The sequence below is a fragment of the Rhincodon typus genome, chromosome 19 (genome assembly GCF_021869965.1).
Source record: "Rhincodon typus isolate 14 chromosome 19, sRhiTyp1.1, whole genome shotgun sequence".
Taxonomy (NCBI): Eukaryota; Metazoa; Chordata; class Chondrichthyes; order Orectolobiformes; family Rhincodontidae; genus Rhincodon; species Rhincodon typus.
This window is the reverse complement of record NC_063350.1, coordinates 52,077,996-52,103,927: the sequence shown is the minus strand read 5'-3', so window position 1 is coordinate 52,103,927 and position 25,932 is coordinate 52,077,996. Positions and strand designations below refer to the sequence as shown.

General features: G+C 39.6%; 1 protein-coding gene across 3 annotated transcripts in view; it reads left to right on the top strand.

Annotated features, from left to right (window-relative positions):
• LOC109937847 (guanine nucleotide-binding protein G(s) subunit alpha) overlaps positions 1-25,932 on the top strand; it is a 286,905-nt gene that overhangs the window by 87,157 nt on the left and 173,816 nt on the right. Inside the window, exons 1-4 of one of the 3 annotated variants that reach the window (XM_048608116.1) lie at positions 10,970-11,471; positions 12,916-12,988; positions 15,219-15,273; positions 16,071-16,190. In XM_048608116.1, the coding sequence (XP_048464073.1) occupies positions 11,327-11,471; positions 12,916-12,988; positions 15,219-15,273; positions 16,071-16,190 (393 nt within the window). In that variant the 5' untranslated portion in view covers positions 10,970-11,326. Of the gene's footprint in view, positions 1-10,969; positions 11,472-11,957; positions 12,058-12,915; positions 12,989-15,218; positions 15,274-16,070; positions 16,191-25,932 lie in introns of those variants that run through there. The other 2 variants (XM_048608117.1, XM_048608115.1) reach the window with 2 other exon arrangements.

Here is a 25,932-nt window from a genome sequence, read left to right as displayed (position 1 = left end):
AGGCCATTAAGGTGAGAGTGTAGCTTTATCTCCTCCAAGTGGCATTTGTAAAAGCATTAGCATCCATTTCAATTTAACAGTTTTGATTTTTTTTTAATTTGCTCTCCTGTCAGATCCAGCTGGAAGCTTGTCTCCAAGCCCTTTATTTCATCACTAGTTGGAATGGCAGGGGGTCCAGTGGCTTCATGTGATCAGCAATGTTGCCCACTTTTAAAGTAGTAGAATTTAAATACAATTGCAGTTTTCTTTGGTATTTCTCTTTGTGCCCTGTCTAACATGTCTGCCCATTTTACTAGTTTGTCACTATCCTGTTTAATGCCCTAATTTCCAACTGTTGTGTTATCAACAAACTTGAAATTATGCCTTGTGTTCTCAAGTTCTGGTTATTACTATAGAACAAAATATGTTGGACCCACTGTCCATCTTCCAGAGAGGAGGAAACTTTTATCATTATTAGTTATGATCCAGAGCAGGGCCTTTTCACAGTTCCCAAATGTGTGTAGGCATCTTTTTTTACAGCTTGACATAGTTGACAACCCTTGAGGCAGTCCTTTTTCTTTAAATAAAAATGGGGAATTCCATTTGGGTGAATCCTGTGGTGCTAATCATATTGCTAGATACAGAACACACAAATAATAGCATATACCAATGGAGACAGAAGTAGTACCAGAGGGAATCAAGTGCCAAAAATAGAGGAAATAATTGGAAAACATACATTATCCTGTTTGTAGCCCCCCATGCTATTATTACCATCTTACCCCATTACCTGAATGTGATTGTGATGTTTAAGTCCTGTCAAAAAAAAAGGCAGTTCCTCCAAACTGTTTTTCAAGTAAAGTGTCCGTCTGTTTGAGGTGATGGTTGTGTCATGAACTCAATGGGGTTCTAATAGATTAAGATACTTACCATATTCTCTTCCATGCGTTTCTCCCCCTCGCCCCCACCAATCTGTCTAATTCCCAAGTTTTATACATACAATATTCCCACTGGAATCAACAAATAATTGTAAAGAATAGGGATTTTGCAAAACTTTTCCCTTGGCCGTGGTATTCCTTGGCTATTTATTTAGTCCTATTTGAAGAATGAATGCAATTTGCATTTATCTAGTGTTTTTAAAAGTAGAAAAATATCCCATGGTGCTACACAGACTGGGGAAAAAAAGTAAGATGCTGAACCTAAGGAGGAGGATTGACAAAAGTCCTCTTCTGTGACTTTTTTTTTTGCAGTGCGAAGGAAGGAAGTAATTGAAAGTGTAAAGTCTGGGTCAGCAGTAGTGGGGAGGAGGAAGGATGGGGATAGGGGCAGTGAGCACAAAAGTGCAGCTTAGCATATGGCAACATTTGCAGTTATGTTTGTCAGCTGTAATCCAGAGACCTGGGCTAATATGCTGGCGATGTGTTCAAATCCAAATATAAAGTTAGTTATTATACAAGTCTGGATCAAAAGACCAGTTTTGATCATGTTTAAGGTGAAGTTAGCGGATTAACAATTGTACCCCTCTGGCTGACAATGTTAGTCAGAGAAGAAAACCTATAGTCCTTACCTTGGTTGGCCTACATGCGACTCCAGATACTGATTTAACTCTAAATTACCTCTGCAATGGCCTACTTAGAACCTCCTGGCTTATCAGACCACTGCACAAAACCATAATAATAAAACTGATCTAGCATTAACTTTAGAAATGGGACAAGACATATCTGACTCAGCCCAAACAACTCGGCAAAATCTTCTTTAGTACCAAGTAGGAGAACTGAAACTCGGACTAGTCAAAAACAAATGACTTAGTTCACTGTACTCACCGAATCGTACCTTTCAACTGACACTGACACTGACACCGCTACCATTCCTGGGTATGTTCCATGGGCAGGACAGATCTACCAGAGATGGCAGTATAGTGGTGTACAGACAAGAGTGGCTCTTGGAGTCCTAAACATTGACTCAGGACTGAGTGACATATCACCACATCAGGTTGGCAAGGAAGCATCCAGCTAATTACTGACTATCCTCTTACCAAGAGTTTCTCAGGTCCTGAAGAAAAGAGCCTGCAGCAGATCGTGATAGAAGATAACAAAAGGAACAACTGTCTTGACCTGATTGTCTTCAACCTACCTGAGTGGTCTTGTCTTGAGGACATGCTCCACCAGCAGACTAGACAGCATACATTCACAACCGATAATAGCTGTTCAAAACTGGGCATTCATGAGGTGCTGTGGGTCATCAGCATCAGAACTGTATTCTGCAACATGTGATAGCCTCAAACTCAGTTGGCTGCACGGCTGGTTTGTAATGCAGTGTGACACTAATAATGTGGGTTCAATTCCCGCACCACCTAAAATAACCATGTAGGTTCCACTTTCTCAACTTTGCTTACCTGAGGTGCGGTAACCCTCAATTAAACTCAGCACCAACCATCTCTCCCTAATCACATGACACCAGGTTATAGTCCAACAGGTTTATATGAAAACACTAGCTTTTGGAACGTTGCTCCTTCATCATGTGTAGTAAGAGACATCAAGACACAGAATTTATAAGTAAAAGATCATACGACTGATGCAAATGTATTAAATAAGCCTGAAATGGCTGGCTGACTCCCTCATGTTAAATCTTTAATCAATCAGTTAGAAAGGAGATGTATGTTTCGATTGATTAAAATGCAAATCCCAGAATTTCTTTAAAGTCCCTGCCTGGTGTCATGTGATTTTTGATCTTGTCCAACCACTCCAACACTGGCACCTCCACATCGTCTCTCCATGATAACAGAGCAGCTCTTGTGGTCCTCTTGGACCATGGCAACTTTACCCTTTACCCAAAATCTCAGTCTGTCATAATCCTTAATTTATCATTACAATCCTTATCTTATCACTACCATCAAGCCAGAGGATCAGCCTTGGTTCAATGAGGTATGTAGGAAAATACCAGGAGTGGGAACAGGCACACCAAAAAATGAAGTGCCAAACTGGTGAAGCTGGTGAAGGATACTAAACAGCAGGAGCATTCTATAGCTAGCACAAACCAATAGACAAGGTCAAAACTCTGCATTTTTTTTCAGCTGCAAATGGTGGTAGTGGCAATTAAACTGAAGAGAGATCTACATGAACATCCCTATTCTCAATAATGGTTGAGCCCAGCACCAGAGTGCAGAAGAGAATGCTGTGGCATATTACTCAACTGACAATTAATGCCTGTGTCTTCTACAAGGCATCTGTCAGGAGTGGGATGGTTGTAACTGCCATTCCTATCCCATTTCATTCTTTGGATTCCAGCTTTTCAGTCAGCCTGAAGTAGCTTGGAGCCTAGCCTGGAGCTCATAGAATCCCTACAGTGTGGAAACAGGCCCTTCGGCCCAACAAGTCCACACCGACACAAAGAGCATCCCACCCAGACCTATCCCCCTAATCCACACATCGCTGAACACTATGGGGCAATTTAGCATGGCCAATCCACCTAACCTGCACATCTTTGGACTGTGGGAGGAAACCGGAGCATCCGGAGGAAACCCACGCAGACACGGGGAGAACGTGCAAACTCTACACAGACAGTCGCCCGAGGGTGGAATCGAACCCGGGTCCCTGGCGCTGTGAAGCAGCAGCGCTAATCACTGAGCCACCGTGCCGCACTGTGCTTCCATTTCCTCTCCAACCTTTATACCATGGATCATATTATGATGATCATGCAAATTTAATGAAACATCTTAAAATCTTTGACCTTACTAACTTAAAACATATCAAACTTTAAAAAGGAAGTTGATAGTTGGTATTTGTTTTTGGATACCTTGAACAAGTTATTTCTATTTTGACCAAGTGGGGTTGCCCGTTAGGATAATACATATAAGTTCAGAGTGGATGGTTCTATTATAAGAACAGGGAGGTCATATTGAAATTGTACAGAACTTTGGTTAGGGCACAGCTGGAGTACTGTGGTTCTGGTCACTGCACTACAAGAAGAATGAGATTGACCAGGATGGTGCCTGGGTTGGAGCATTTCATCAGTGAAGAGAGGCTGGATGAACTGGAGTTGTTTTCTTTTGGAGCAGAGAAGGTTGAGGGGGGAACTGATAGAGAAGTATAAGATTGAGGGGCATAGGCAGACTGAATAGAAATCAACTTCTCCCCTTGGTTGAAGGAGGAGCATGCCTTTAAAATAAAAGGCAGGTGTATTAGAGGGGATTTGAGGAAAAATCTTTTCAGCTAGAGAGAGTGGTGGGTTCTGGAATGCACTGCCTAAGAGGGTAATTGAGGCAGGAAACCTCAACATTTTTAAAAGTACTTGGGTGAGCATGCAAAGTGTTATAACATTCAGGGTGATAGGTCTGGTGCAGGAAAGTGGGACTAGGATAGGTCATGGTACATTTTTGGCAGTACCAACTAGATAGGCCAAAGGGCCTGTTCTGTACTGTATGATTCTATGATACACTAGTGCAAACTGTCTGACATTATTTGTTTATGATGTTTGTTTTGGTTTTTCATTGTGACTATTTTAATGTAGGTAATTTCAGAAAATGAATATAATTTCTTTGAGTTTGAACTCATTTCTGACTCAATCTTTCTAGCAGATCATAAATTCCTGTTCAACCATTTCCTTGATAACATTCCTCTGTACTTAAAAGCATCTTGTCTTAAAGTGACATTGTGCCTTTATCTTTCTTCAATAAAAGAAAGGTAAATAAATATCTGATTTGAAATGAGACTAAAATTCTCCAGAACAGTGTGCTTTCGCCTATAATATGAATTATAATATTTGATGAAGATCTTGGAATTTTTATCTTGCTTTCCTTTTGGTACAGTAAGGAAAAATTTCACAGGAGATTGATTGATTGCCTTCAGCTTTCCCAAAGGCCAAAATAAATTGGGGAACATCCTTATACATGATTAGTGGGGGTAAAGGGCTTAATGTGTTGAATGGACAATTGTATAAGTTTTGAGTTTTTGCATTGCAGAGGCTTAATTTATTATATAGTTTTGCTTTTTTGTTTGTCTCTTTCTGTAATCAATGATATTCTTTAGAGGACTCAGTAGAGAGACGTACACATTCATGTTGGTTACATGACACTTTCAAACTAAATAAATGACTTATTTGAAAGCTTAGTTTGTTATATAAGAAAATACAATTATTCTTCATTTCAATGATACACTTTAACAGTTGCATAGTGAAATGAAGTATAATGTCTAAACAAAATAATAGTGCTAAATTGTAATGATTCACACTTTTGTACCTTTAACGTGCACTGATTTGCTAGGTGTTGAAAGCTGATTGATGCAATTAAATATAGGCTGCCATAAGTTTCAACTTTAACATTCATAAAAGATTGGAGACTGCATAAAGAAAAAAAAACTACTGGCAAGGATTAGAGCCAAATTGGGTAAAATTATTGGCAATCGATCTACAGAAATATTTCCCCAAACTGTACTACTTAAAATTCACAAATGCAGAAACACTTGGATGCATTATATTTAGTGACAGTTTGTTACTAATTTTCTCATCATCTGTTTATTGTTTCAGTTTATAATATGAGCTAGTATTTTTACAATATTGTAGCTATTGGAAAAGTAGTTGTATTGGTGTTTGACGACTAATAGACATGTCAGAGAAAAAATAATCAAAAAGAGCTCTTGACTAGATGCTTGTTTACATTCTAATAGAGAATGCATTACTGCAGAAATTCAGTCTGATGGACTAATTGGGTGCTTGGGAAATGCTTTTGACCAAAAGGCAATAGAAACACCTTTTTACAACATCTGAACCAGTTTTTAAGCCGTGTTTATATAATATTCAGTTAATGATTTTGGTAATTTCATCTCCCGTTTAAAAGTTGATTAGTGCTGGAAGCTCCTATGACTGTTTTGGAAAATCATTTCATAGTACTCAGTAAAGTAAAAAGTATTTGCACAGGAAACTACTTCTCAATCAAACCATTTGGACACAATCCTATTATTCCGTTTTTTAAATTAAAAAATTTGCCAGACAGTATTCAAATCTGTTCATTATTATTCATGTGAATATTCTGCCAGAAATTATCTGAACTGGATTTTTTGACCAAAGCAATTTTTGATGTATATTTCAAATAAATGTTGTCCTCACTTTTTTGTTTGAAGATCAGTTAGCCAGTTTGACTCTAAGTTAATCCATTCTTTGATACCCAAATTCCATCATTGCACAGAGTCCGACAATGATGTTGGCAGATTGATTTTTTTTTCTTTTTTACTTATTTCATTTGCAAATGTATAGTTAGTGTGTCAGGTCATACTAACAATGTGCTAGAATGTACTGTGTATTATATGTGACAATTTGATAACTAATATTTGAAAGTGTTTTTAGCAGTATTCAAGATTCTGCGAATTATAATATTAAGGGTCCAAAAACACTATTTTGACAAGGAGTTGAATCAACTTTCAGTAACTTATGCAATGAAAATTAAAAGAGAAGATCGTGATAGCAACGACTTACATTTAGTGCCTTTAATGTAATAGAATATCTCAAGGCACTTCATAGAAGCATTACAAAACCAAGAATGACACTAATCCACATAAGGAGATTAGGTCAGATGACCAAACATTTCATCAAAGAGGTAAGTTTAAGACAGTCCTTAAAAGCAGAGAAGTGAGAATAGTGTTAGATTGTGAGAGTTATAAAGAGGGTTTTCAAAGATTTGAACTGAGACATTTGATTGCCTGGTTACCAATGGTGAAGTAATTGAAATTAGGCATTTGCAGGAAATCAGAATTAGAGGAGCTCAGATACAACCATAGAGTCATTCAGCATGGAAACAGACCCTCTGCCCCACTCGTTCGTGCCGACCAGATATCCTAATCTGACCTCGTTCCATTTGTCAGCATTTGGCCCATACCCTTCAAAACCCTTCCAATTTGTATACCCATCCAGATGCCTTTTAAAATGTTGTAGTTGTACCCACCTCCACCACTTTCTCTGGCAGCTCATTCCATGCATGCACTACCCTCTGTGTGGAAAAATTACTCCTCAGGTCCTTTTTAAATCTTTCCTCTCTCACTTTTAAACTATGCCCTTTAGTTTTGGACAACACCCACCATAGGAAAATTACCCACCACTATTCACCCTATCCATGCAAGTCATGATTTTATAATCTTTTATAAGGTCACACCCCTCATCCTCTGATACTCCAGGAGGTAAAAACCCCAGCCTATTCAGCCTCTCCTTATATCTCAAACCCTGGCAATGTCCTTGTAAATCTTTTCTGCACCCTCTCAAGTTGAACAACATCCTTTCTATACAAAGACAACCAGAATTGTACGCAGTACTCTTAAAAGTGGCCTCACCAACGTCCAGTACAGCTGTAACAATGACGTCCCAATTCCTATACTCAATATTCTGCCCAATGAGGGCAAGTGTGTCAAAAGTTTTCTTCACTTCGCAGAGAAAGGGAGGGTAAGACCATGGAGGGATTTGAAAACAAGAATGAGAATTGTAAAATCAAGATGTTGCTTGAATGGGAACCAAAGTAGGTCAGTGAGCACAAGGATGATTTGAGAATGGCATTAAGATACTGACAAGGGAGTTTTAGATGACATCAAGTTTAAGGAAGGTAGAAAGTGGGAAAGCAGTCAGGAGTACGGTGGAATAGTCTAAAGTTAAGAAAGGCAAGAATGAGGGTTTCATCAGCACATGTGCTGTTGCTATGGAGAAGGTCAAAGTTGGTAGCTCGGAAACAAAGTTTGGAGCAGGGACCAAAAATAATGGCTTCTGTGTTCTAACTATTTAATTGGAGGAAATTTCTGCTCATAACAATAGTAGAGAAGTTGGTGGTGAAGGAGTTAGAACTGGACAGTGACAACTTTAATTCTGAAAATTAATGCTCTTCTATTGCAAAATGTAACCAAGGGTCAGCACGTATATGAGCAATGGGAGGGGCTCCATGGATAGATCCTTCAGGAACACCAGAGTTAAAAGTTTGGGAATCAGAAAAAAAAATGCAAGTGATTCTCTGCTACAATGAAACAGACAACAATAGCATCAGTGATAGCAGTTCACCCCTTGGACAACAATAGAGCCTCAGTTGACATCACCTTCAAATGTCATGAAAGCTGCAGTCAAATCAAGAAGAATGAAAAGGGACAGTTTACGGTCACATAGAAATGTAATTTATGACTTTGAGAGTGGTTTCAGTACTCTGTGGGGGGGTGTGGAAATCTGACTGGCAGATAATTTCACATCTGAAGTTTTCAATGGATTAATGAGTGAAAGCATTCCACTGAGCCACATACAGGTAGCATCATGTAGTGTGTGCTTTTAGTTAGCCAGCACCCTTCAGTTTGATTTGGACAACATGTACTGTAATCTGTTGGAAGTGCTGAAACTGCTATGAGGATAACAGGGCATCTCAACCTTAGTTTATATCATTCACTGTCAGTTTATCTGCTCAACCAACAAGATTTAAAAGTTTAGAGAGAACCAACAGAATAACAGGGGACAATAAGTAATATAAGATAAAGAAAATAAAGAGGGGAAGAAAATTGGATCTAGATAGAACAGTCAACATTAACAAGCTTAAATTTTCAGAAATTTTAAATTTTAAAACAAGTTGCATAAGAATGAGAAACAGTAGTTTAAATTGTTCCTTTTCCAGAGTGGGAATATTGTTCATGTAAAACTGATCAATTATCACATTTTAAAAAGGGTATATTGTTATTAATTACTAATGGTAATTTTCTGCATTCAATATAATGGTAAAGTCATAGTGAGTAAAGTCATCATAGCATAGAAGGGTAAGTATTAAAAATCAAAATCTAACAGCTTCTTCAAAATAACCGAGGCTAAGGATGAAATGCTATTTCTGCGAGGCAAACAGCAGAGTGGCGTAAATTGACTTGCTAATTCTGGAGATTTATAGCTCAAACTTTTATCCTCTAAACTTGTTAGTCAATTTACACATTAATAATGACACACATCACTAAGATTTACAATTTTTTCCAATAATGTTTGTATACAGATTTCATTTGTGATTTGAGTTGACTTTGCCGATCTTGGTCCGAAAATTATTTTTTATTCTATGCTAGAACTAGGTATGGTTAAAATAGATCAGTATTCAGTGATTTCTTTTTTAAACAGGAAACTGAACTCAGTCAAACCTTGCTTTATTTTCTAAATCAGCTTTTCAGAGATGTAGGTGAGACTTGACTCGAGGCCTCCCGACTCAGAGATAGGGGCACAACTACCACACCACAAGCACCCCTTATAATTCCGTGATCTTGGTTAGGGGAGAATTGGACTCAGCTGTGGCATCCTTCATACTTCAGTAGTCTTGTTATCATAATGACTGTCTGTATTATGTAGGTATACTGACAAATTCTATATGATTTTAAGCAAAAATGTTGGCCAATCTTGTTTCCACCCAGTTTGTGCTTTGCTGAACCATCAGTAAAAATAAACTGGGCACAATGTCAGTTTGTGATTTTCAACATAAAAATAACAAAACGTACAATGCACAGTTCTCCTTATTGAATTAATTTGCATTGATGTAAAGTTACTGGTTTTCAAAATGTATGGGAGGTACTTCTATGGTGACAAGCTCTGTGCACTAATCTTCAATATAGTGTCAACCACTGAAAAGTACAGGTCAAAGATGGAAATATGCCAAATTATGTTCACAATTTTGCAAATATGGACAATTATGCCGTAGTTTATGGGTATGCTTGAGTGGTATCCTGGCAAACCTTAATCTGGACATGTTAAAGGTGAAAATGCAGATTGGAGTGGAAGAACACAAAAAACATTAACCCTTTTTAGCATTCTAGTTTTTAATGGATTTTGATTTTCTTTAATTACATATTGCTTGCGTTGGTCCCCTTGTCTGAATCTTTAAAGAGGGCGCCTTGGCATGCAGTGTAGTGACGCTATGTTATCATGTGAGAGTAGAGGTACCCATGGTACAGCTTGCTGTTTGCCCCACCCGTTTGACTGTGTGTGTGTCTCTCTCTGCTTTTTTCCGCCTCTCTACAGATGCAGCAGCAGGCAGGACTGCTCGGTGTAATAAGATAAATATACTATGTAGAAATATTCCTCAACTTTTTTAAAAAAAAAGCTTTACATACCTGGGGACGAGAAGAGGAGATGCTTTTTTCCCCCCGTATATCCAGAAGACTTGAGCTTGTGTTTACCACAAACCAGACTGCCAGCAAAAGGGGCAGGATTTACACCGGGGGAGAAAAGACAGCAAACAGTCGGCGGGCAAATAAAAGCAGAAGCTGCACACACTGGAAAACCAACCCAGAAAGGAAACTGAGCTTACCCCAGGGAAGAGGGAAAGTGGTCTTGTTCTGTGGGGAGGAGGGGGGAAAGAAAGCTGAATCCACCCGGGGAGAGGAAAAATAAGAGAAAACGAGCAAGAGGACATCTACTCCGTGGCAAGGAGAGGACACCAGCAGAAGGAAGAGGAAGAGAGAAATTAAATAGAGCGAGAAGAGCCGGCGCCGCCTCCATTTCTCACCTTCGTGATATTGATTTCTGCTTTAAATTCCCGGACAGAAGAACAACGACAAAAAAACCCCCACAGACCATCCCGAGCCATTTTAAAAAGGGAAGGAAGGAGCTGCTGAAAGGATATTTCCCCCCCCGCCACAACTGAGAGGGTCTCCGGGGCCGGCCCTACCTAGCCCATCCCATTTCCAGCCCTGCCCAGGGAGGAGGGACCGAGCGAGAGAGAGCCGGGTCCCCGGTCTATGCCCATCCCTCGGCGACAGAGGAAGCCCTACTCTCCCGCGGCCGAGCCCAGCCTGTAGCCACCCTCCCCCCCTCCAAACTCGGCCAGCCGCCTTCCCCTGGCGGGGGGAGGAGAGGAGAGGAGGGTTTAGGGGGGGGGGGGAAACAAAAAAAAACAAACCGAAGCGGCAGGGAGTGTCGATAGTGAAGGAAAACGGGCGGCCTTGGATCTGACTGGATTTCAGGGCAGGCCGAGCGGGATTATTCATTAATAATTTTCACCCGATCTGGGCTGGATCTTCTCCTCCATCTTTTATTATTTGGGCGGCGACTAAGGGTGTAGAGGTGGGGGGGGGGGGGGGGGGGATTTAAAATAAAAAAGGAAAAGTTGCCCCTGGGGTTTGGGGCCCCTTCTCGCGGCTTGACGAGGAGCCGGGGGCCCGGCGCTGTACACTCGGTGGGTCCGGGGCCTAGCGGCTGACGGGGGAGCGGGAGGCCCGGCCTTCGCTCTCTTCCTCCCCTCACGCTCACTCCCTGCCTCGCCGTTCCTTGCGGGGGGGGTGTGTGTGTGTGCGCGCGCGAGCGTCGTCCCGGCGCTGAAGGGGTGGCTGTGCAGCGGGGGCCCGGCGGTTGCTGCTGGCCGCTCGTCTCTCGGATGACCATGGGGTGTTTGGGGAACAGCAAGACCGAGGATCAGAGAAACGAGGAGAAGGCGCAGCGTGAAGCCAACAAGAAAATCGAGAAGCAGCTGCAGAAGGACAAGCAGATCTACCGGGCGACACACCGGCTCCTGCTGCTGGGTATGTGCCCAGGTTTTTGTGGGGGCGGGGGGAAGAGAAGAGCTAGAACAACCTCCCCGCCGCCCCCCTTCCCGGGGCGAGAGCTAGAACCCCCTTTGGGTGGGGAAAGAGCTAGAACACACATCCCTTGAGGCGACGGGGAAAGAGTTAGAACCCCACTTGATGTGAGGGGGTGGAGAGTCAGAACTGCCCCTGGGTTGGGGGGGTAGAAGAGTTAGAAACCCCCTCGGGGTGAGGGAGGGAGAACTAGAACACACCTTTCCCCCCCCCCCCAAGGGTGAGCGGGGAGAAGAGTTAGAAATCCCCTTGGGGTGAGATGGGGGGGTTAGAACCCTTAGGGATTTGGGGTGGGGGATATAGATGAACCCCTCTCCTGGGGGTGTGAGGGTTGAGGTGGGAGTTGGGACCCCCCCGGGGATTGGGGAGGAAAGAAACCGATAATTCCCCCCTCCTCCCTCCTCCCTTCTCCTCAAGGCGGGGTAAAAGTACCGAGCCGGTAGCCGGCTGCAGAACCATCTCGAAGCCGCAGCACTGACAGGCCACGGTGGGGAAATGGCTTCTGAGCTGGGGGAGACGAGGGCCTGATGTGGGTGTGAATTAAATTATTTATTTCTTGGAGATTGTGGTTTGGGGGGGGGGCGTTATAAATACAATCTCTTCGTTTCTTTTTTTTTAACAATAAAGCCAATCTTTAATTTAAATAGCTCGAGTAGAGAAAGACCTGTGAAGGTGGGGATGTTTTTTTAAAATAAACGTTGCAGGTTCCTGGGCTTTAGCTTCTGTGTATGTGTATATAAAAATAATACAACATGGAGGCTTGCTGTTGTCGTTGGAAGGGAATTTTTTTTTGTTATTGCCTGTGTGGGTCCTTCAAATTCTGGATGTTTCTTTCCTAAAGCAGTAAATTTGTCGCGTTATTTGTTTTTGAGATGTGTGTTGCTTTTTTGAATGGAGGGTTTGAGGAGGTGGAAGGGCCTGTTGCTAACTGTATAAACATGGAGGCCGGTTGTTGCTGGAAATGGGTTTTAATATAAAATGGGTCCAAGTCAGATAGTACACACTTAGTTGCTCTGAGAAGGTTGGAAGTGTTAGGCTTGTTGACATTGTGTATTTTTGAAGCCTGTTTTTATTATTTAAAGTGGTGTAAACTGTAGGGGAGGGAGGGGGAATACCAGATTTTATTAACTGCTGCTCAAGTGATAGGTGGGTCGTGAAGTTTTTTTGGAGGAAAAAGGGAGAGGACCCTGTAGTGAGAAGCTAATCTTATGTGTAAGAAACGCCGAGAAAGTGGATAAATTGAGTGAAATGTTTTTTTTAAAATTTATTGTTTTGAGAATTTTGGAGAAAGAAAGAACCCAAGCCTTTTACTGTGGGTCTAAACATGAGAAAATTGTGCTTTTGAGTTGAGAATTATTTTATTCAAAATCGCATTTCGTTTTTGCAGGAGCTGGTGAATCCGGTAAAAGCACTATCGTCAAGCAGATGCGAATTTTACACGTCAATGGATTTCATGCCGAGTAAGTGGCGATATTGTTTTTAAGGTTTCCTGTGAAGCCAGAGCAGTTTCCTTATTTCATATCGATGTGGCTGAGCTGGGTTTGCCTTATTGTGTTTCTTTTCATTTTTCAGTTGGTTTTGGTTTCCCTGCTTGCAATCCGATTGCCTCCTGCCATGGCCCCCTTTTTTCTCCAATATGGCTGCCTGTGTTACAACAAATTTAAACACGCTAATCTTAGACATAAACATACTAATATTTTGCACGCCTTTTTTGTAAACGGTGATTATCTGTTCTACTTTTAAGCTTACCTTTTCTATATAGCAACAGCTTGAATACAATTGATAGTTTTGAATTCATTTCTCATAACTTGCGTTGGAAGCAGTTAATTTGCACAAGTGTTTTTTCTTAATCAAATGCTCACTATTAATTGGATTTTTTATTCATTTACGGGATGAGGTTGTCGCTGGCTAGGCAGCACTTATCGCCCATCCCTATTTGCCCAGAGGCTGGTTAAGAATCAAACACGTTTGTGTGTCTGCAGACACATGTAGGCCAGACCAGGTAAGGATTGCAGTTTCCTTCCTGAAAGGACATTGGTGAAGCAGATGAGTTTTTCATGGTCTATCATTGGACCCTTAAATCCAGATATTTTTAATGAATTCAAATTCCACCCGCAGGGTGGGGTGTGTGGAGGGATTCGAACCCACTAGGCTATCACCTCCCCATACTGAATAGCATAGTTTCATGTGTGTGCATTTTATGAAATGTTATATTTGCATTTGAACTACATTTACTGAAAATATTTGTTCGCTATTTTAAATGCATTCAAAGTTGAAGTCTCGGTGGATACCGTGGCCCTGGCTCCTCTAATAATCAACTGGACCACAAGTGGAAATTTCAGTGGCCAATGCAATTGGCATTCAAATGTTCAACATTTATGCAAAATTTCTTGTTTCCTTCTGAGATTTTCAAGATTGAAGTAGATTTCAACGTACAAGCTTCATTTCTTAATGACCATCTCTTTGGCCAAGCAATTCTTCATCTGTGCTGGTTGCTCCTTATTTGGTGTTTAAATTTTGCTTTGTAACACTTCGTGAATCAGCTTGGGATGTTAATGCGTTAAAGATGCTATTTAAATACAGATTGTTTAGTTTGAAGGTTTGCACTAATTTTGCTCAACTGTTTGTACTGCGAATTGGCATCTTGCAATTTAGTTGCTATTATCATACTTTTTACAATTTTGCTCACTTTTGGTTTGTTAATAGAAATCACACCACTGAAAAAATCTGTCCTTTATTTTGACTGGTCAGCACCTTAAGTGGGAATCCTTTGGAAGCCTGGGATTCTCTAATGAAACATGACAAGGGGATTAACAAAGTAACATTTTCTGCAAAAGCGAACAGGTTAAATGTGCTTTCATCTGTAACTTATTTATGGCGTTTTTTATTCTGTATTTAGACTGTAACCGTTGGTCTCAGATTAGTAGTTGTCTAGCTAGAATTTGAACTTTATGCTCAGGAGAGAGTTATGTGCATGTTATGATATTCCCAGTAGTTTAATTTTAGACGTTTATACAGCATAGATTCCCTTGGTATTTAATTAAATTAAATTTGAGACCACATTAGGATAATGCTTTACACAGTTAAACCAGTGGCTGACAGTACTCTCTTGTTGCTGTGAAGTAATGTGAGACTTCCAACTCTAGAACTATAGTGCAACTTTAGTATAGATGTGAAGTGTAAACTCTTGCCCCTCTTTCTGGAGGTTAGAAAACTGATTGTTAGTGTTCATAGAATCCCTACTGTGTGGAAGCAGGCCATTCGGCCTGTCGAGTCCATACTACCCAGAGCGACCCCACTATCCTGTCCCTGTAACCCTGCATTTCCTATCGCTAAGCCACCTAGCCTACGAGTATCTGGTTGTATGGATAATTTAACACGGTCAATCCACCTTACCTGCACATCTTTGGACTGTGGGAGGAAACAGAGCACCTGGAGGAAACCCCACAGACACTGGAAGAACGTGTAAACTCCACACAGTCACCTGAGGCTGGAATTGAACCTGGGTTCCTGGCACAGTGGCAGCAGTGCTAACCATTGAGCCACCATGTACTTTGCCCTTAATCAGAAAAAAATTGCAAAAAGACAGAACTGTATTTATGAATGGGTAAAATCTTTGAACTGCCAATTGTAATTGCTACTGTAATATGTGAATATTTTAAATAATTCTTCAATACTTCTCTTCAATAGTGAGAAAAAACGGAAAATTCAAGATATTAAAAATAATATTAAAGAAGCTATAGAGGTAAGCCCTTCTTTCGTCTTTACCTAGCTTGCTTATTTATGTACAACTGTTACTAATAAAGTATTATTCTGGTTGTTTGTTTTTAATAGTTCTGACTTCAAACTTCACCATGTCCATGTGTATCAGAATAGATAAAACCCATCATGATGTAATGTTTTCCACCATTACAACTGATCAAATAAGAATTGGTTTGAGTCACTCTCATTCTGCCTCCTCTGCTTCTGTCAGTAATATTTATTGTAGCTTTGCTAACTTGAGTGATTGAATATTAGATTGCAGAGCAGGAAATCTAAATTTTGTGACTCTTGCATCAGTCACATCATTGAAGTTCATATTGTGCTCTGTTTCACAATCTTTGGAGCTCATGCTATAGAATTGAGTCAGTTACTCTTAGAACTGATCTCTGGCATGTCCCAGGTTTTATCATCAGTGTAAGCTAATATTGGTTTGAGTTGGCAGAGATTGGTATGTCCCTGACCTAAGGAATCAGGATATTTGTGGGAGCTGTAAATTGGTCTCCTGCTTGTGATTCCTATCCCTGTTGGAAAAAATGTGATCAATGCAAAAAGGATCAACCCAAACTCTTTATTGTGACTTCTGTTGTTGAATAGCCAGCTGACCGTGCCAGTGCAAAATTGCCTTATGTCATTTCTTGAATAATAAACAGCATCACGGAGGCTAGAAATTGATTAGAATGTAATGTCCAGTGAGTCAACCAAATGGGTTGGGGATTGGAGAAGAAGGGGACAGTGATCTAAATGATTGACCCTGAATTATTGTTCTTAATTTTATTATAGACAATAGTGGGTGCAATGAATACACTTGTACCACCAGTCCCATTAGCCAATCCAGAGAATCAGTTTCGATTGGAGTACATTCTAAACTTAGCGAATCAGAAAAACTTCGAATTTACACCGGTAAGTGGCTTATGAAGTCTCCAGTAAATGGCATAAATATGAGAATTTTACTTGCAATTTAACTGAGCTTCAGTCTACTTGAGTTTTAGGGCTTTGGTAAAGTAACACTGAATCTCAGTTTGCTTTTATGGACAGAGCTTGTTATATTTGGGTGTGGGTGATCTTCGTATACCCTGACCTTGCAAATATGCCTTGTTGAAAGAGTGCATTTTTCTGTTGATCAACTGGAGTTTTTGAACTAAAAGAGGAAATTGTTTTATGCTAAATTGAGAATGATTGATTGTTAATGGTGCTGGTTGTTAAAATATTGGCATGTAGTCTGGTTTAATGAGATTTCTTTGACCAATATAGTGCTCTGTAACATCATAGACTTTGCAAACTCTTGGAGAACCTTCATACAGGTTTTCTGAATGCCAAGTTAAAATAGTAAAAACTTAGTGCTATGCTGTTTGTGTAATACCCAAACTAGTGCAAATTTTTGCAATTGCATCGGAACCCATAAAACCTATTCAGGAGACAACTGGAGGTGAAATAAACTGAAGCCCTGTTCTCCAAAGTAGAATCTGGTTGTTTGTCTGGATTCACTATTCCTGAGCAGATATATATGGGGAAGTGTGAAATAAGTTTTCTATGATACATCTGACACTTTCCTTCATGCACTGAGGATGATGTTTTCATCTTTGTCTCAGCCAGTTCTATTGAGTTTGCTGGTCTACAGCCTGACATTATTTTCATAAACGCTTATCTATCAGAGATTAGTACCTGTATTAGTCTTTAGATGTGGGGCATTTCAATGAGAAGTTGCTTTAAAATGGAATATGATTTATTATAATTGTGTACTTTTTTGAAAATTAGCATTTGTCAGCTTTATTTGTATTTGTTTTAGAAATATGAGAAGCTTAAAGGTAGAAACCAGAATTTTCTCAGAGCTTTTTGATGGGATCGTACTCTGGACGTAACCTGGAATTGGGCCAGTGGATTTTGTTGCATGAATACATAGTTGTATTCTGTCTGATCATGAGGACATAAATAAGCAAAGGCGTAAGCTTTTTGGCCCATTGAGCTGCTTTTGCCATTCATGGCTGATCTGATTGTTCCCCGTTAACTCCACTTTATTGCACAAACTCCGTAACCTTTGACTCCTTTGATCATAAATCTGACTCACTCCATTTTGAATATGTCCAATGATGCAGCCTCCATTGCTCTCAGGATGAGAATTCCATAGATGAGCTATCACGTACTTCTCTTTCAATTGACTATGAATCTGATTTGCTCAAATTTTTTTACAACAACACAGGGATCAGCCTAGTGAACGTTCTTTGAACTGTTTCCAATGCAAGCATATCTCTGCTTCAGTAAAGACATCAAAATGGCCAACGGCAGTCCACATGTTTTACTAGTGCCCTGCACAAGTGTAGTAGGAATTTCCTACTTCTGTGCTTCATCCCCATTACAGGCATTTCTCCTTTAGTGTGATGGTTGTGTTCTTGTGTGACCTTGCACTATAGAAAATCGCATTATAGGGAAATTGCTGTACTGTACAGTAGAAAGTTCGTGTTATCCCAACAGCATCCACAATTCATCAGTCGCATTACAGCCAATTCGCTTTAATGGAACATGCATTATAGCAGAAATACCAGTACAATAAAAGCCAATATTCCATTTGTTTTCCTAATTGCTTGTACATCATACTAACTTTTTAGTGATTTATGTATGAGGACACTCTGGTTCCTTTTTACTGCTGCATTGTGCAGCCTTGCTCCATTTAAATAATCTGCTTTGTCGTTCTTGCCAAAGACAACTTCACGTATTCTATCTACAAATTTTTTGCCTGCTCGTTTAACCTGCACTTAGAATTCTTTTGCAGAATATTTGTATATCCCTTGCAACTTGTTTTCCTGTCTATCCTTGTACCATCTGCAAATTTGGCTGCACTATAGTCTGTTCCTTTATCCAAGTCATTAATATAGATTGTAAATATTTGAAGTTCCAGCACTAATCCTTGGGGTATTCCAATAGTTCGTTTGCCAACTGAAAATGACCCATTTATTCTGCCTCTGTTTTTAGCCATTCTGCTATCAATGCTAGTATATCGCTAGCAACACTAGCTCTTTGAATAATCTTTTATGTGGCGCCTTGCAAATTGGAAACTGATGAAATTCTGGATTTCTGGAGTTAATTTCCAGAGCTCTTTTGGGGAAACCAGATATGGTACTTTGTGTATCCACTTATTGAACGTTAAGCTAAAACATGATTTTTAATGCATGACTGGAGGTAAATTTTTTTAATTGCTCTGGGGAAGAAGTGTCTATCAGTCAGGAGTGGTCTTTATCAAATCTAATTTTTGGCAAAATTTACACTCCTCCATCTTCCAGTGATTTTTTTTTTTGGGGATATTTGTAAGTGCAAAATCAACATGTCCTAATGCTTTTTTTCCCCCCTAAAAAGCTAATAAGAATGGTACGCTTTACAGTATAGACCATTTTGTTGCTATTTGTTGTAAAACAGCAATCACTTTTCCGCATTGTAGAGTTTTAACAATGCTTTTTCAAAAGTATATGGATTAAATTGTGTGCAAGAGAATTTGTCTGCTTGTTTTATTTGAGCCAGTTTAATTTTGTACTCTGATAACAGATTCCTCAGTGACTTGCATTGAACAATTGGGATGATTTTTATGTTGTAAAATGGGTGATGAATTTTCCTATGCTGTATTGCGGTTATTTAGCAATGTGGAAAGCAGCTGTTAAATGTTTTAAAAATGTTGTATATTTTGAGTTGAAATGCCAAACGACAGTTATCGTTTTGGAATGGAAAGTAAATGGCTTTGTATATTGTATAGAACATTGTGCAGACTGTTGACTATGCTGGGGTATGCATTTTATATTTTCATTGTAATTGCCTTTAATTAGGTGTCATTGTGAAGTTGTGCAAAATTGAGAAATTCTATACCAAACATTTTGCTCAGTAATTTGTGTATGCAGTTTTCTGGCCAGCAAGACATTGTTGAATTCTTGTATTTACAATCTCAACTGGTAGGGACGCCAGCTCTTACTTTTTGGTCTCTGGATAGGGACTCATAGGTGCAGAAAAAAATTGTTTTCTCTACCAGTTAAAGATCTTGGGATAAAATTGCCAAAATGTATTTTACATGATTCTTTGGGTACATCTCATAGTACCTATAATTTAGCACATTAATGCTTCAAGAGAAATTAGAAATGATAAATTATCTACCTGGTAATATTTTCTAATCAACATCTTCAAAGATGTTAGTACATACTCCTCCTGAAACAGATTGCACTTGAACCTGCACCTCCTTTAGGAATGTGAGTTGAGCCTTGCCTGTTTTGATTGAACCAATAAGGCTACCCCAGAATTACCAGGCCGAAATCAGCACCATCTTTGAGTGGAGAATGGCGGTACTTAACTTTTTCAAAAAAGTGTAGTTGAAATTAAACCAAAATAGTTCAGTAAAAGTAAGATTTCAATACCTTGACTGATGGGCTCGAGCATATATCACATGGCCCAACCTCATGGCCACTAGGATATGAACAAGACCATGGTGAAAAGGCAGCCGCATAGAGGGTCATGCATGCACTTGGATTTGTGACATGGTGGCAACTTGTTGTAACAGTGCAGAATGTAATCAAAATTTAGGACAAATGAGAAATAACCAACATGCATGTTTCACACATCAGTTTTAATATTTTCCAATCATTTGAATTTGTCGTAATCTTAATTTCCTTATTATGTTAAGAGTTTTTGAATATAGTTGAATGGTGTGGTAGTGCTTGATTACACCTGATACCCAAGGTGAAAGATGTTTGACTTTTTCCAATGTTAACATCCTCATTTGTGATCGCCCTCCCTATCTGCCCCCCCACCCAGAAGTAAATATCAATTGCTGAGAGTTATGGAGACCAGAAATGTAGTATTACAAGTTAATGTATTTTCCTTTTTAATATTTTTCCTTTAAATGCTCATAAGTCAACTACTGGAACCTGTATTGTTTCTAGTTCAGTCTTTTTAATTTGTAACTGTAGCCAAACCAAGTCTTGTGTTGCAAATCTGTCCTGTTCAAAATACAACTTATTTCAAGATTCCTTTTTGCTTGAAGGTATTTCTTTTTGCGTTTTATTTATAACCAGGTTCAAATATCTCATGGATCTTTTTGAATATTATAATTTGTTTGCTCTATTTTTTTCTTGCCCATGAATCATGTAGCAACTCATCAGATTCTGTTAGTATTGTTTTTATCTACTGATTTTTGTCCCAAGTAATGAAGTAGTTCAGACAACATTGTAGTAGTGGGGATATCTTTTAAGTGGATTCTATTCCCTATGTATAATTTTGAGCTGGATTACTTGTTTTTGGTCTATAAATCATCTTGTTGCGAGAATTAGTGTTACTGCAAATTTATTGCTGGGTAATATCCAATTTTGCATTTAACAGTATTTTCAGAACTACCCAATTCAAGGTATTGCTGTAAATGCATTAAATCAAGAGTGGGCTGACTTAATTCCAAATGTACTTAAATTTTAAAACTCTGCACGCATTTTACAAATGTTTTGTAAACTACTGAAATGGGTAGATGGCTAACAGGTTGTTGCAACTTTAATAGATCAGGTAAAAGATTGAGCATTTTATGATTTACTGCATATTCAGATGATTAAAAGTTAAATTTAATGATTGAGATGACTACAGAAACTTTGAAGAGGATTGGCTTGTAGGCACAAGAAGTGGTTTGTGCAAGCAGCTCTAAGCTACACACAGAAATGAAACCATTTTTTCAAAAAACTGTGGTTCCTTTTTGAATTGAAATGCAATTTTAGGTAGGTTCGGACATGTTTTAAGGTCGTAATTTACTTAAACAGCTTTTAAATGTAAGATGTGAAAATACTGACAAGATGGTGATTAATTTGAGATTTATTTTGCAAGATGGCATTATTTCCCCTCTGTATTTAGACAAACATTTAACTAGTATTTGTATAGATTTTAATGCAATGACTGTGTCACTGGAACTGGTCAGCCAGCATACTCTAGCAAAAGTAGATATGCATTTTGGCTGACGATTGTGTTTACACAAAGTTTATATAAAATGTTACTGTGGCACAATATAACTCAATTCAAATGATCACCAAGTTGAATCCACCAAAATTGTCCATTTGCAGGCTTTATAGTGAGAGTTGCTAAATATTGTTTTTACTTCGGTTAATGCAAACACCTTTTAAATGCCAGTTCAAATGTATGTTTGTCTGATTTGTCTTCAAGGCAAACTTTGTAGAACCAAAGGGAGAAAATTAGATTTGGTTTAAAACTCATAGTAGCCAACTGTACTGCGTAATACTTATTCTAGTAATCAACATGTTATACCTTTTTTGAGTATATTTGTTTCAAGTTCAGAATGGTTCTCTCTATGGAAACAATTGACGAAAAAATTGTGATCAAAAGATTCGCCTAAATATTTGGGAAGGTGAGGTTGATTTTGTTTGTGTTTGGAGTAGGAAGGATACGCAAATATTAAGATCTTCATTTCAGCATTGTATAGTGTATTGTTATATATACTGACATGTTTGTGAAATATGTTCAGACATCTTTTTTAGCACTCATCCTTAAGTATTAAATGGTTATATTTGTTCCTGTTAGTATTGTTTATTATGTGACATTGTTGGTAATCCCTGTGAAATCTGCTTAAGAAATCACTAAGTCAGAGTTACCGTCCAGTTCTTGAAGTTAAATTATAGAAAGCTGTTGAAATGGCTATAGAACAGTCACTTGGATACATTGCATTCGTTTTCTTTCACAGTGGAAGTACTAACGATAAAGTCTAATTTAATGTGAGCTATTACATATTTAAAATTCTATGCCAGTTGACTTAGTACCTTCATTGATATTGGTGAATTTTGTGAGTTCTACTTGTTCTTGTTCTTTTTGTCGTTTTGCACATTGCAATGAATATATATATTATAGAAGAATATGTAGCAAAAAGGAGTGACAGGATCTTGAAATGATTGTTGAGTACTCCTGAATATTTTGTTAGCCAGGCTTGATGTTGAATTTTCAAGTTGAGGATTTGAATTTAAATCTCCAGTTTAATTATGGTGACCTAGCAAGAATTTGGAGATGGACTTTGACTTTGACTTTGCCAGTCTCTTGGGGAGGACATTTTAAGGTTAAACCAGTTTGTTAGAAGGTGAAACTAAGCGAGCAATGCAGCTGATGATTGTCAAAATGTTTGTAGCTTATACTGCTCCTGAAGAGAGTAGAGAAACTGAAGACTGGTGGCAATGTGGAATAACAACTGGAGGAAGTTAGTGAACACAAATAAAGACAAAATTCCTCATCCTAAATGTTGTTGGTGTCAGCTGATAAAGACCAGACTGAGTGTTTGCAACGATCTTCAGCCAGAAGTGTTGAGTGGATGATTCATCTCGGCCCCTTTGGCATTGTGACGTGAGAACCTCCAATCTTCAACTAATTTCATTCATTCCATGTGTCATCAAGAATTAGCTGAAAGAGTAAAGACCGTTTACCCTGACGAGATTCCATCTATGGTACTGAAGATTTGTATTCCAGCACTAGCCATGTTCCCTCATCAAGCTGTTCCAGTATAATTAAAAACACTGGTATTTACCTGGCAATTTTGGTTGTCTGGTTATATCCGGTCCACAGAATAACAAGACCAATGCCTTCTGGCTAGTCACTGCCTCATCAGGAAATGAATGAAACATGTCATTGACATTCCTAACTAATTCCACATACTCAGCAACAGCTTGTTCCCTGATACTAACTTGGTTCTAGAACTAGTGACAGCCTTGATCCAAATGTGGACAAAAAATCTGAACTTTTGAGGCAAATTGATTGACTATCTTTGCCTTCAACGCAGCATTTGACGGAGTATGGCATCAAGGTGTCCCAGGAAAATTTAAAGTCAGTAGAAATAGTAAATGAAAAGTCATTAAAACTAGAGAGGGGATAGTTGAGTGTTTGTTTGATATCATTCATCCCCACTTAGGGCATCACTGCTGAAGTTTCTCAGGGTAGTGTCTTAGACATCATCATCTTTGTCAATGACGTTCTCTCCATCATAAGGTCAGAAGTGGAAATGTTCACTGATGTGCAATGTTAAGCACTGTAGGTGATTCTTCAGATGCTGCATGTCGACATGGACTACTTCATCATTAAGACTTGGACAGCATTCAGACTTTGGCTGATAATGAGCAAGTGCCATATAATGACCATCTCCAACAAGAGAATCTAACTATCAACCCATGATGTTCAACAACTTTGTCATCACTGAACCCCCAACCATCAGCATCCTGGCAGTTTTCATTGACTAGAAACTTAAGTGGACGAGTCGGACATCAAAGCATATTTTCTAATCGGTCTGTTATGATGTTATGACATACCTCTGCTCCAGGAGGGATTTGAACCTGGGCCTCCAGGCTCAAGGGTAGGGACACTACATCTGTGCCACAAAAGCACTCCTGTAAAGAAATTTTCTCTCATCAACCTGCTTGAACGTGTTATGATACACCTCTGAAGCAGTTGGGCCTTGAACTTTTGGCTCAAAGGTAGAGATGTGATTACAGTGCCACAAGAACCCAACAGTAGGATAGGTAATTTCTAATCAACCTGTTCAGAAATGGTTTTTAAATGTTTCTAGAGCTGGTGGGACTTGAACACAGGACTCTTAGCTCAAATGTAGGGTTACTAGTCATTGCACCACAAGACCCCCTTCAACAGCAGTGTATTGTATTTGACCGCACCACTTTCAGCTCTTTTATCAATTACTTTCCCTCCACCGAAAGTGGAGATATGTAATCGCCAACAAGCAAATTTCAGTAACACTTGACTTCGCAGTTACTGAAGCAACCAGTGTTCATATGCAGTAAGATTTCAACAGCATCCAAGCTTCGGCTGAAGTGGCAAGTAATATTCACACGATGTAAGTGTCAGGCAATGACCAGCTCAAACATGCAATCTGGCCATGGCCCCTTTAGTGTTCAATGGCATCGGTATCGTTGAATCCCCCCACTCTCGTTACCCTGGGGGTTGCCATTGACTAGCCATATAAATACTGCGGCTACAAGAACAAGTTGGGACTGGAAATTCTATGTAACTAACTTGCCTCCTGTCTACCCAGTGCCTGTTCACAATCTACAAGCCATTTGTTAATAGGATGCTCTCCCCTTGCCTGGGGCAGTGCAACTCCAGCAGCATTCAAGAACCTCAACACATGGGGAGGCGTAGTGACAATGTTACTAGACGAGCAATTCAAAACCCTGTGTCAAAGTTGTGGGGATGTGTGTTCAATTCCCACCTTGGCAGATGGTGACATCTGACTTCAATGAAATCTGGAATAAAGAGCTGGCCTCAGGATGGCCATGTAACTGCTGTCAGTTGTTTAAAAAGCCATTTAGTTCATTAATGTCTTGTTCTGGCCTACCTTTTGACTTCAGACCCACAGCAATGCAGTTGATTCTGCCTTATCCTCTGGGTAGTAAGGATGGACAGTAAGCACTGGCCTAGCCAGTGATCTCCACACCTTGTAAACAAGTAATAAAAAACAATTCAGATCACAGTGGTCCAATTGATAGGCACCTCATCCATCACCTTCAATGTTTACTTCCTTTGCCACCAATGCACATTGGTGCCAGTGTATATTATCTACAAGATGTACTGCAGTGACTTAGTCTCCTTTTTTGTCAGCACCATTGTCACCACCAAACAAGGACAAGGGCAGAATATGTGTGAGAATACTGCCTGCAAGTTCCCTTACAAGCTGCACATCATCTTGACGACTTGCCGTTCTTTCCTGCTTTTGCTTGGTGAAAATCCTGGAATTCCCTTCCCAACAGCATTGCGAGTGAACCCATCTGCAGTGGTTCAAGAAGGTGGCTCATTACCACCATCTCAGCAGTGGCAAATGCTGGTCTAGTCAGAAGCCCACATTGCATGAATGAATATGTTAAATTGATATGAAAACTTAGCAATTTCCTGACTTGGAACTACAGTGCCAGTGAGGGAACTGTAATGGGTCATCATCCTGGAGATCACTTCCTACAAGTACTACGATGTACCTGCACTGGATATAAGGTGATGGTGATGAACTGTTTTCTAAGGATCATTTTAAAGATGACCATCAAATACCGGCTTTACCAACAATGCTTGCAAACCGTGAAAGGATAAAACAAAAAAATAGATCAGCTAGGAAATCTCAGGTTAGTATCTCCCCTCCTGACTTCCTGCTATTCATAATTTCCAATGTCCAAGTCAGAAGCATGATTGACTTTCCAGGTTGCGTGTACCTCCAAGTGCAATTGTCGCTTTATAGGACCAAGAAGATTACATTATCAGCACTATATTGACCACTTTAATTGTTCGCTTTGTCTGCCACCAATACATAGTACACAGTGCTGCCACTATTTACAAGATACACAGCAGCAATTTTCCCAGGCTTCTACCATAGCACCTTCCAGCATCTGAATTCTTTACCACTTAGAAGAACAAGGGCAACAAGTGCATGGGCGCAGCACATATCCTCATGCTTTCCTGTGCACTTCTTGACTTGGAAATATATCGCTATTGCTGCACCAAACCTGGTGTTTAAAAAAATGTTTGAGATAGTAGGAACTGCAGATGCTGGAGAATCTGAGATAACAAGGTATAGAGCTGGATGAACACAGCAGGCCAAGCAGCATCAGAGGAGCAGGAAGGCTGACGTTTCGGGCCTAGACCCTTC